We start from the raw sequence: 12,052 nt of genomic DNA on the forward strand, positions 1-12,052 counted from the left end.
CTATATCTCCATTTCAGAGTTGAAGAAATTGAGCACAGATTTAAGCCAATTGGCCAGGATCATAGTGACTCAATAGCAGCGTATGACCTGACCCTTGGTGCACCTGACTCCAAAGCCTGTGTGGCCTTTTGTGAGGCTTGCACTGCCTCCTCTCCAGGCCAGACTCCTTGGGGACAGGGACTGTGTCTGATTCTCTGTCCACCTGCAAGGCCAGCAAGTGCTTAGTTTGTAATAGACACTGGACAGGATCATCTGGCTTTGCCTCTCTTACATCTAGCACCGGGAAGGCCCCCAAAAGAAGTATAACAAGCATCTGTTTATCATCATCATGACATGGTGTGGAGCATGTGGAAATGAGCTGGGGAAATTAAGCTCTCAGCTCCCACCAATTCCTGTAACCCACCAGGGCTTTAGCAAGTCCCAGGGCCATGGGACCCAATTCCTTTGCTCCTAGCTAAAAGCTGTGAAACCTAGACTGCAAAAAAAAAGCATATATTAAACCAACGGTGACGTTGAAAGCATTAAGAATATTAAACTGCATTATAATATTACATATGATTAACTCTAGGCCAGCACTATTCAATAGGACTTTCTGGCCATGTTCTGCCCTGTCCAACATGGTAGACACGAGCCACACGCAGTTAACTGCTGAGCAGGGAAACTGTGGCTAGTGTGACTAAGGAACTAAAATTTTAATTATAATCACTTTAAATTTAAATAAGCACATATGGTTATTGCTACTGTAATGCAAAGGTCTTCCCTTCAGAGATCCCAGGAGGCACATGCAGGGGGTTCTTGAACAGGCAGATCTCCTAAGGCTGCCAGGACCCCATGGTGCTCCTCCTCCTGCCCCCACAACCAACACAGCCCAAGGGCTTAGAGAGCACCTTCCTGCTCCCATCTGTCCCACCTTCAGCTTCTGCTGCTGCACTCTGCTGGCTTGGTCGTGGTCAGCTAGCTTCTTACTCAGTTCTTCCACCTGGGAAAGGGGAGGGAAGAGGAGACAGGAAGACTCAGGAGGCCTTCCCCTGGATGTCTGGGCAACTTATAGGGTTTTCCCAGACCAGTCCCCAATATTTTTAGAAAAAGAAACCCGGGTAATTTCTCTGGCCTGAGGCCCAGGCTAACTGGATAGGACCTGAGTGAGGTAACCCAACACTCAGGTGCTGCCAGAGCCACCTGCCCACACTCACCTCACCCCCAGCCTGCAGGGACAGAGGCCTGCAGGGAGAGATCTACTCTGGGGAGCCAACACTTCACCACCACCCTACTGCTGCCATTCCCAGCCCCAACCATCCTGGGTTGGGGACAGGAATAGGGGACCTGCCTATAACTTGCAGACATACTCATTCAATACCTTCCCAGAAACTACCAAAGCAAAGCCCACAGATGATCAGTCCTCTTCCCAATACTCACAGGCTGTTAGGTTTGGTGCTAGCAGTGTGGTTAGTGTGGGGGATCAGACGGCTGGGAGACAGCAGGGGCAGCACACATCCACGCCCACCCGATTCCCACAGAGAGGAATAGCAAGAGGAGGGAGGGGTGAGGGGGAGCATCACAGTCACAAGCACCCCAGCTCCTCCAGGCATTCCAGGAGCTCAAGCATGATCAGCAAAAGCGAGAGGCGAGGGCTCCCTTGCTAACTGTTTGTATTCAGTTTGATTGTCATCTTGGGCAATGGAAAGAAAGGAAAGCCCGATTCCTCAGCAGGCCTGAGGTGACTGGCCAGAAGGGCTGGCAGGGAAAGGGTGCTCCCACTGAAAACCAGCTCAATAGCTTTGACATCTGGGCAGCACAGAGAAATCCTTGAGAGAGCGAGGTAGCTAGACTATACCACTCCTCTGGCAGAGGCCCCTCCTGCACCTCTCAACCTTGGCCTTCCTGCTCCCAGACATCTCTTATTTCACGCTTGGGGTTAAGGCCCAAAGGGTCATCACCCATCAGCAGACATCCCGAGCTCACAACCCTCCCTGCTCTGTGAAGGATGCTTTGCTTATCACCTTTATGGCTTCTGTGGGAAAGAAGGCCATGGTCATTCTGCTAGGCCTCCTCATTGAGGACCCAAACTTGGAACAGGACTTGAAGGTTGAGGAATCCCAAGAACTGTCTGTGATTGGTTTAGATATGGAAAGACAAAGCCTACCCTACCCCTCGTCCCTGACAGGCAAATGGCAGGAAGTGCAGAAGGTGGAGAGTCCGACCTGGGACGGGTGGGATGAGGCCTGAGAGAGGGCCCAGCACTCCTGGGCAGCCTGGGCCTGGATTCCACGGCTTGACCCTGCCCCCTTCACAAACAGTTCACAACGGGAGCTGGCGGAGGCAAGCTGCAGCCGGGGTCATGCACCGAGACTGGTCACCGCTTAAGCAGCCAGCATTTAGCAAGGACCCCAGGCGTTACCTGCTTAGTTTGCTCTCTCTGAAATACCTCTAGCTGTTCCACCTGTGCATGGGGAAGGAGCAATGGAGACAGAGTGAGATGGGGGCCAAAGAGGCACTGTTCCTGCTGTCAGGCTAACCTCACTGAAACTCTTAGAATCCCCCTCCCCCAAGGGACCAGACCTTTAGTAATGTGTAAAGTGCCAGTTGGCTCGTTCTAGTCCCCAGTGGCTCTGGGGTCCCCACTGCAGGTACACCTCATAATGTGCCTCCAGAATGAACGATGGCCTTCACGGTTTGACTCTCAGGGACAGAGCCTTCAGGGAAGGGGAGGCTATGATACTTTCTTTAGGACAATAGGGGACAACAGACTTGAACTCTGCCAGCTACAACTCCTCCTCTGACACCCAGTGAGTGAGGGAGACAAGACACTCTGCAATAATGTGGAAGGTTGAGGCTCTGGAGGCAGAGGGAACGATGTCGTCTGTCTCTCAGGCCCAATCTTTGGAGGAGGTGTTGAGCTTGGTGCCTTACCTGGGCAGTGAGTTTCTGTCTCTCTTCCTGGAACCGCTGTCTCTCCTCCAGGACCTTGACCTTGGCACCCTCGTACTTGGAAGTCATCACCTCCAGTTCCCGGGCAGTGCTCTGTACTTTCCGTTGCATCTCAGCCAGATGGGCCTCGGCATCAGCACGCACAGCTGCCAGCTCTTGGTCATATTTCTCCCGGGCCTGGTCCAGCTCCACTTCCAGAAACTGCCGGCCAAGATTAGCCTTCTCTCCCAGCCCCCGATTCTCCTCTGCCAGGAGGCCATGAGCCTCCTTCAGCATGCTCAGCTGCTCTGCGTAGTTGGCCTTCTCTGCCCGCAGCTGCTGGGCTGCTCGCTCTTGCTCTGCCACCTTCTGTCGTAGGGGCATCAGTTCCCCGAGCTCCCGCTGGGCTCGCATCAGCTCTGCCCGAAGCCCACCAGCTGCCTGCTTGCTTTGCTCCAGCTCCTCACGATGGCGTTTCTCAGCAGCTGCCTGCTCAGCCTGCAGCTGCTGGCACAGGTGCTTGGCGGGCAGCAGCTCACTCACCAGGGCCTGTGTGCTGGTGTGCTCTAGCTGCAGGGCAGAGAGGGCTTGCTCCTTCTGGAAGAATTTCTCCTGCCATGCCTTTAATTCTTGGCCCAGCTCCTCTGCTCGCTCTGCTTGTGAGGCCAGCTCCTGTCGAAGGCTCTCTGAGGCCACCCGTTGTTTCTCCGCCTCCTCCCGGAGAGTCTGGACCTCATCCCGCAGAGCAGAGCTGCGTTCCGCAGCTCTGGCACTGTTGCTGGCTGTCTCTACCTGAAGCAGGCGCAGCCTCTCTTCCAGCTTCTGGCTCTTCTCTGACTCAGCTACAACAAGCCGCTTCAACTCCTTGCTCTCACCCTCCTTCTCCAGGACCTGGCGGTTCAAGATAGACACCTCCTCCTCCAAGCTGCTGATGAGACTGTTTTTCCTCTCAGCCTCCTGCTGGCCCCGAGTCATCTGGGCCTTCCACTCATCCTCAGCCTTGCTGTGGCCTTGGGCCTTCGTGCGAAGGGTGGCCAGCTCCCTTTGTGCTGAGGCTAAGGTGTCCTGAGTGCGCCCCAGCTCCCGAACTTTCTCCTCTAACTGGCTCCGCAAAGTCTCCAGAGTGGTGGCCCGCTCTGTCTGGGAGGCGCGCTCAGATTCCAGGCTACGCTCCAGGCTGGAGGCCTTCTCCTGATGCTCACGGCACTGCTGCTCCAGCTTGCTCACCTCTGCCTGCAGAGCCTCTGGATCAGGGCCTCTTCGCTTGGTCTTTCCTATAGCCTCAGACTGGGCTCCTGACCCACAAGTGTCTTCTCCACTGGCTGTCCCTAGAGACTGCTGGTGCTCCCCCTCCATCTTGGCCAGCTGTTTCTTTAGTTGCTCCACGGTTTGCTGAAGCTCCCCCAGTTCTGTTCTCTGGGCTGCCTCCTGCCCACGAAGCTTGGCCAGCTCCTGGTCCTTCCCCTCCTTTTCCTTCAGGGCATTGGCCAGTGCCTCCTGCAAGGTAGCAAACTCCACACGCTGCTCATTGAGGGCATTCTGCAACCGCATCTCAAGCTCTGCCTTGGCGGCCTTCTCCAGGACAAGATCGGCTTGGGCTCGGCCCCGCTCCTGGGCTAGCCGGGCCAACTCCCGCTCCTGCTCCCCACGCTCCTCCTCCTGTTTTCCCTGGCTCTCCATTAGCGCAGCCCGCAGCCTCTCCAACTCACTTCCCATTTGCTCTGCCTCACGCTCCATAGCCTGCAGTGCAGCCTGTGTGCTGCAGAACCGACGCCCCGGCTGCTCTTCCAGCCACTCTGATTCTCTGTCTCCTGCCCTTGGGGGCTCCTTGAGTAGCTCAGAGGAAGTTGTTTCCTTATGCTCACCTGCCTTGCGCACTAAGGCCTCCAGGCGGGCCACCTCCTTGCTGGTGGCAGCCATCTTCTCCTGCAGAGTGGAGAGGTCATCTGCAAGTTTCTGGGCCCTAATCTCCTTCTCCTGGACCTGCTGGTGGGCTCTGGCCAGGCTGGCATGGAGCTGGGCAAGCTCACTCTGCTGCCGGCCTATCTGGAGCTCACTGTGAGCCTCTATCCCTGCCACCTTTTCCTTTGCCTCCTGCAGCTCCTGGCGGGCCTTCTCACATTCCTCCTTCAGGGTCATCAGCTGTTCCTGGAACATGGCACCATACTGGGCCTCCTCTTGCTGGCTATCCTCATACCGCTCACGCCATGTGGCCACCTCCTTGGCAAGCTGCTTACATTCACTCTCAGCCTCACGCTGGGAGGCTACGGCCTCTGCCAGCTCCCGCCGCAGGGCTTCCGTCACAGCCTGATGGGCCTCCCCAAGCTGCTGTAATCGAGCCTCCAGCTCCTTGCGTCCAGCCTTCTCTTCTTCTAGCTCCTTCTGTTCCTGCTTATGTTGTTCCACCAGGCTTTGGGTCTCTGCCTCTAGCTTGGCGATACAACACTGCTGCTCTTCCAGGGCACTTGCAGCCCTGCGCTTCTCCTCTTCAAGGCCACCCTTGGTGACCATCAAGGACTCCTCAAGGGCCCGCACCTGCTCCTGGAGCTGGTTCTTCTCCTGAGCCACCTTTTCTCTTTCTGTTGCTTTTTGCTGCTCAGACCTCAGCTGGGCCTTTAGTTCTGCCACCTGGGCCTGGGTCTCACACTGCTCCTGGCGGGCTGCCTCAATACAGGCATGGAGTTCCTCCACCTTTTGGCTCAGCTCTGCTTTCTCCCGCTGGGCCTGTGTCACTGAGGTCTGGGCGCTGTCCCGGGCTTCATTAGCAGCCTGAAGTTGCTGTTGCAGCACCTCTAGCTTGGCAGCCTTCTCCTTCTCCAGTGCCTCTACTTGCTGGAGGACTGAGTCCTTCTCCCTTAAGGAGGCCTCCCGCTCCTCAGCAGCAATGGCCAGCTGCTGGGAGTGGTCTCGCCTGGTGGCCTCCAGCTCCTTGGTGGCCTCCTCCAATTGCTGCTCCTTCTGTTTCAGGCTGGTGCTCAGCTGCTCCACCTGGTGGTGGAGGCCCTGGGAGGCCTGTTCTTGCTGCTGGAGGGTCTGGGCTAGCTGGGCCTGATCCTTTTCAGCCTGCTGCTTCAGGCCAGCCAGTTCTTGATTCTGCTGCTGGAGAGTAGCATTGAGGGTCGTGAGCTCGGAGGTCAGTGTGGCCACCTGGGCAGACAACTGGGCCTCCTGAGCCTGGGAGGCCTTTTCCAGTTCTTCCTTGGCCTGTCTGGTGTTGGATAGAGAGCTCTGCAGCTCAGCAATCAGGCCAGCCAGCTGCTGCTTTTCTTCTTCAAAGTGGCCCCGCTCAGCAAGCAGCTTGGCTTCCTGCTGGCCCCGCTCAGTCTCCAGTGCCTCCACCCTGGTTTGGAGCTGGGTGTTGTCTGCAGCAAGAGTGGCTGCCTCTTGCTTCAGGGTTTCCAGCTGGTGAGATAGAGACAAATTTGGATCAGCATGACTTCTGTCACCAGGGCCCCTGAATGTGCTAAACATGGCCCAAACCAACCCCAGCACAAAGCACACAGGTCTTACAGTTGCTCTTATGCATTCCTACCTGCAAGACGTCACCCAGCACCTCACCCTTCTCCTGGGGTGGGTTCTCCTGTAGCCGGGCCAAATGTTCTTCCAGCTGTGAAAGTTTTCCCTGAAGGATTTCATTCTTTTCTTCAAGGCATTTCTGGGAGTAAAAGAGCCCCACGTGAACAGAAGTGGAAGAGGCACTGATGTCCCCACAAGCCCTTGTGAACATCAACAAAACATAGACCCTATCACCTTGTTACCAAGATCTCCTTTTGCCCTCACCTAGGAAAAAACCCTCAGAAATCATGGACCTGGGACCATGAGAGACCTGCCTTTCTAGCCCTAGCTACAGGGCTGAATTAAGTCATGTGACCTGATAATTTCTTCTCCAAGGCCACAGAGTTTACTTCAAATTTCCTCACTGTATACCCTTCCTCAAAGAAGTGTTAGCTTCCAGATTATCCAAATACCCACCCAGCTTAAAAACATACCCTGCCCCTCTGGGCATCAATAGCAGCAGCAGCCACAGCACCGCCCCCTTCTATACCCCCACTTCCCCTCACTGCTCACTAAGCACCTACAACAGGCCAGACACTGGGTGCCTTTCTGAATTTCTAACCCACACAATAGATCTGAGAGAGAGCTATTACTACCCCTCTTTTACAGAGCAAGAATCTGAAGCTCATTTGTTAAATGGCTTGGCCCAGGGCTACATGGTTAATAAACGGCAGAGTTGAGTTCCTAATAACAGCAATAATAATAGCAACTAATTCACTGAGAGCTTACTTTGCACCACACAATGTGTTAAGTGCTTTCTATGTATTATTATCTTACAATGATTGATGAGGCAGCTACTCGTTCTTTTTCCCATTTTCAGGAAAGGATGCTTAGAGAGAAGGAGATCAAGTAACTTGTCCAAGATCCACACCTTGTAAATAGCAGAGACAAGATTCAAAGGTGTATTGGACTTCTAAGCCCACAATTCTTCCATTAAAGCACACTATTCAACCTTGAACAGAAGTCAGCTTAATTCCCAAAGGCCCAAAAGAAGAGAGTGTCAAACAGAATTCAACTTTGAACATGGTGGCCCTAATACCCCAAAACAGAGGGTTACCTTGTCCTGCAGGGCTGTGCTGAACTCCTTCTCCAGATGGGCCTGCTTCTCCCCCCACTCCTGAGTGGCCTTGCTGTGCTCCTCTGTTAGGTCATTAAGGGCGCCCTGCAGCTGCTGTAGGTGACTAGCAAATTCGCGCAGCTGAAAGACAAAAAGGGAAGCCCCATTACCCAGAGTCAGAACTGGTACGACCACTGCTGCTTGCTCCCAGAACTCCAGGACTGGATCCTCTGATGATCCTGTCCATTATTGTCAGGCCAATCATAATGAATCACATCCCTAACTCAGGACTACAGATAAAAATTTAGGGCCACACCAATTATGGGACAAGGTAAGGGGTAAAGTATGCAGGTCTCTGGAAAGACAAAGGCACCAGACAGGTGCCAGGAAATTCTTCTCAACCCCCTCTTAGGAAATTGTCCAGAAAAACTCAATTCCAAGGGCCTCCAGGTGGGGGCATAACACACCTTAAAGGAAAGGTCCCCATTCTCCTCAGAGAGCTGGTTAATTTTGCGGTCCATCTGGCTCTTCTCTGTCTTCAGGTCCTGGCACTGCTTCAGAGTTTCATGGAGCCTCATGGTGAGGCTGTAAGGGAGGAGCAATGAGAAAAGAGTGTGTCCCTCAGGGGTACAGGGTGGGGCAGGGAGCTGGGAGGGAGGCAGATAGAACTCTACCTCTCATTCTTGCCACGGAGCTCCTCAAGCTCCTTGGGCTCCAGCGGACTGGCCGCCTGCTTCTCGTTCAGCAGAGCCAGGCGGTCAATGCGCTGCTGCATCATGGCTATCTGTGCATCTGGAGAGACAAGGGAGAGGAGAGGAGAGTCAGCGCAGAACTAAGGAAAGGAGGGAGAGCAAGGAGGAAGCATCCAATCCAAGGGAAAGGGAAGATGGAGGCAAGGACAGAACCAGTTTCCAGGAGGTCAGCCTGACAGGCCCAGGGCCAACAGAGGGCCCCTTCCTCAGACAAGCCCATTGCTCCCTGGAAGGAAATCCCAGATGCTGCCCACTCATACACATCTGCCGTGTGCCAGCACCCACCCCTCTCGGTGAGGAGCTTGCGGTTCTCAGCCAGCTCCAGCTCCAGTTCATCTCTATTATTTCTCTCATCCGCAAGCTGCTTCTTCAGCCGCCTCATCTGGAATTGTGGGGTTTGCAGGATGTCACCCATGGGGGAGGCTGGAGAACCTGAGAGGAAGCTAAGGAAAGAGATAGCCCAGATGCCATGGTCATCTTCAGGTATAAGACCTGAAGTGACCAGCAACAGGCAGGGATGGGGAAGCAGGGCACTATGGATGTGAGCACTGACCGGGAGACCCATACACCCAGGTTCTGTCTGCAGTGCCATCTCATGTCTTGTGACATGACCTTAAGGAAACCCTTCTTTCTCCAAGTCAAAAAACAAAGGGGGAGGGAGGTGTTCTCCTTGGCCCTGCAGAGCTGCACTGAGAGAAGGGACTTTAGTGTAATCAACAAAGAAAGGAATTCCATAAACAGGGAACAGTCTTTGAGAGAGGCCTTCTGCCCAAGACAGATCCCAACCAATTTCCCCAATTAGTACTGCAGCAGGTGAGGACATCCCAGCTTGACAGGATGCTGCAAGCACCTGTGATGATGGAAGGGGCTGCTCAACAGTTTAGTCTCTAGGAGGGAGGGAGTTCAGGACTGAATGCTGAGGCCCTGTCCCAGGAAAGAGGCTCAGCACATACTTGTTCCCACTGGAAGAGGCAACCTTCTGTAGCTCTAGAAAGCGAACCTCCTTCCTGGCCTGGTGGCTGGGTGGAGAGAGTTCTTCAGAGATGGAGCTAGAAGGGACAGGAGCTGGGGGAAGGAACAGACAAAGCACAGAGGTAAGAGGGTGAACAGATTTGTATCTTTACACAATTTAAGAACTCCTCTTGGGAGTGAATCAATGAACACATATGTAAGCTACAGAAGGCAGCCACTGGGCAGAACCTAGGCAGGATCTCCTCTCAGCCCCAACAACCTCTTGGGTCAGCCACTAGCCTCCTTTCTGAATTCCTCTAATCTAAAATCTTGCACTGCCAACACACTTTCTCAAACCTTCTCTTTCCTTGGTTCCCATGATTACTTTTACATGGTTCTCCTATTTCTAAACACCCACTCTTATTAGTCTCCCTCATTTGCTCCTTCCTCCTCCACCCACCTTCTAAGCCCTCAGTGTTCAGATGGGGCCTCCTTGCTCTGCTCACAGCTTCAATGGCCAGCCATACAGTAACCTGCAAACCCATAACTTGGCCCAGAGCCTCTCCTCTCACATTTCCAACATCACCTGAAGGGCTTATGAGGAACCTGAATATGAGGAACATCAAATTCAGCAGCTGGAAGAGAACTTGCCGAGACCCAAGTCTTATGTCCTATTATCACTGATGGCCTCTTCACCAGAAGATAAAGCTATCACTCTTTCCATTATGCTTCCAGCTAGACATTTGGTAAAACTGGTACCTCTCTGTTCTAGCACTTATTCCTTATCATACCTCCTGGGTTTATGCATATGCCTTCTCACCTAGAAAGAGCTTAATGTGGAGGAAAAACATCTTTTAAGACTGTACTCCTACATTCTAAACCAGGAGTAATGGTTGTTTAAAAAATAAAAAACAGCCTTGGCCGGTGTGGCTCAGTGGTAAAGTGTCGGTCTGTGCACCAAAGGGTCATGGATTCCATTCCTGGTCAAGGACACATACCTAGGTTGCAGATTCCATCCCAGGCCCCAATGGGGGCGCATATGGGAAGCAGCCCATACATGTGTCTCTCTTACATCAATGTTTCTCTCTCCCTCATCTCCCTTCAACTCTCTCTAAAAATCAATGGAAAAAATAGCCTCAGGTGGGCCAGAGCGCAGTGGCTCAGTGGCTGAGTGTTGACCTATGAACCAGGACGTCATGGTTTGATTACTGGTCAGGGCACATGCCCAGGTTGTGGGCTCAATCCCCAGTGGGGTGTGTGCAGGAGGCAGCTGATTGATGATTCTCTCTCATCATTGATGTTTCTATCTCTCTCCCTTCCTCTCTGAAATCAATAAAAATATTTTTTAAAAAACATCCTTAGGTGAGAATTAAAATAAAAAAACAAAGGTGTGTGTGTGTGTGTTGGGGGGGAAGGGGGTGGTTGTGGTGGTGGTGATGTGATCAAGGAGAACGTAACCGCAGACAAGATCACTTATTAAAAAGTTTTGCTTGGCTGCTGCCAGGCAGCTAGTAGTTCTGGGTGAACTGGGATGATGGCAACAGGGCCGAGAAATCAACCTACTCCATTACACAATTTTCCTGAGGACCAACTCTGTGTCTTGTTTTAGGGTCAGAAACAACCCCCTTCCTCAACAACTCTGGATCCCAGCTCAGAGAGGTGATCCTCAGAAGGGGTCCCTATTTACCTTTTTGCAAGAAGTTCTCTAGGTCCTCATTCAGGTTTAATCCATCTTCATGATCTAGCACAAATTTGAGGATGACGGCTAACTCAGCCTAGGCCACAGAGAGAAAGAGCAACACTTAAGTATTAGGGAGACCTAAAGGGATGGAGGTCGTCACCCTGACAGTGCCAGCCCCAGAAGTCTATGGGAGCCCATTCTTCCTCTAAGAGCTGGAAGCCCCATGGTCCAGCCGAGAACATTCCACTAGAGACGTGTTCACCCCACTTGCTCCCACCCCCTCTCCTCCCTAAATATCCACTCAGGGTTAGAGTTTCCAACTGACTTCACTCCTGACCACAAGAGATGAGAACAGGCAAGGAACGGAATGTGCTCAGAAAGCTTTAACATAACTATTTTGGCCTCTTTCAGCTGACCCTCACTGTTCTTTATTATTTAGGTGAGAACCCCTCAGGGCTCATCCAAAGCTTGTCCACCAGCTCAGCTGTAAAATCTTCCCTTCTTTGTCTGAATTCCAAAGCTACAGAGTTAATTTAATTTTCCTGGCCAACTCTGCTGTATCCCTTATTCTTCTAGAATCTCTTCCTACCAGCTCTATGACCAGCTTGGAGTAGAGAAAAGGTTGAAGGGAGGAAGAAACCACCTATTCCTTCCATGCCACATGACAACACTAACCCCATCCCCAATATGAGCCATGAGCTGAGTACGAAATGGGATGATTCAACATTTCTACCATAACGTGAAGGCCATAGCTCTCTGGACACTGCCCCACCAGTCACCTACAGTATCCACTCTGGCATTCCAGCTGCTTCTGCTCTGGGAAATAAAGAGCAGCTGCTCCTGCAAGAAGCAAGGCCAACACCAGAACCTATATGGCAGGTAGCTCCTGGAAACCAGGTCAATTCGCTCTATAATGAAGCAGATGCACCAACTCCTCTTCACTTAGGGGCCATGTAGAGGAGGGGAAAGGAGGTAACCACTGAGCTAGAATGTCGTGGTGGACAAAGACATTCTAACTAACTAATCCTTTCTACTAGAGGAAAAGAGGAATGAATGGAGTGACAGTATACACACACAGGAATACCTACATGAAGAGAGAACAATTTTTATGTAGCACCCAAACACAATATAGTTTCCGGTACAGTTAAT

The 12,052-nt window shown here is 52.5% G+C and overlaps 1 protein-coding gene across 6 annotated transcripts in view; it reads right to left on the minus strand.

The window, feature by feature from the left end:
* The window catches only part of NUMA1 (nuclear mitotic apparatus protein 1), an 89,391-nt gene that overhangs the window by 6,646 nt on the left and 70,693 nt on the right, over positions 1 to 12,052 (minus strand). For 5 of the 6 annotated variants that reach the window (XM_070425522.1, XM_070425523.1, XM_070425524.1 and 2 more), the window contains 10 exons: positions 10,910 to 10,997; positions 9,225 to 9,336; positions 8,557 to 8,714; positions 8,194 to 8,311; positions 7,987 to 8,104; positions 7,520 to 7,660; positions 6,440 to 6,562; positions 2,911 to 6,309; positions 2,399 to 2,440; positions 911 to 979 (listed from right to left, as the gene is read on the minus strand). In XM_070425522.1, the coding sequence (XP_070281623.1) occupies positions 911 to 979; positions 2,399 to 2,440; positions 2,911 to 6,309; positions 6,440 to 6,562; positions 7,520 to 7,660; positions 7,987 to 8,104; positions 8,194 to 8,311; positions 8,557 to 8,714; positions 9,225 to 9,336; positions 10,910 to 10,997 (4,368 nt within the window). The remainder of the gene's footprint in view (positions 1 to 910; positions 980 to 2,398; positions 2,441 to 2,910; positions 6,310 to 6,439; positions 6,563 to 7,519; positions 7,661 to 7,986; positions 8,105 to 8,193; positions 8,312 to 8,556; positions 8,715 to 9,224; positions 9,337 to 10,909; positions 10,998 to 12,052) is intronic. The other variant, XM_070425526.1, reaches the window with a different exon arrangement.

This window comes from Myotis yumanensis, unplaced genomic scaffold (genome assembly GCF_028538775.1).
Source record: "Myotis yumanensis isolate MYYU_CA2020_CCGP unplaced genomic scaffold, mMyoYum1.0.hap1 SCAF_10, whole genome shotgun sequence".
NCBI classification, from domain to species: Eukaryota; Metazoa; Chordata; class Mammalia; order Chiroptera; family Vespertilionidae; genus Myotis; species Myotis yumanensis.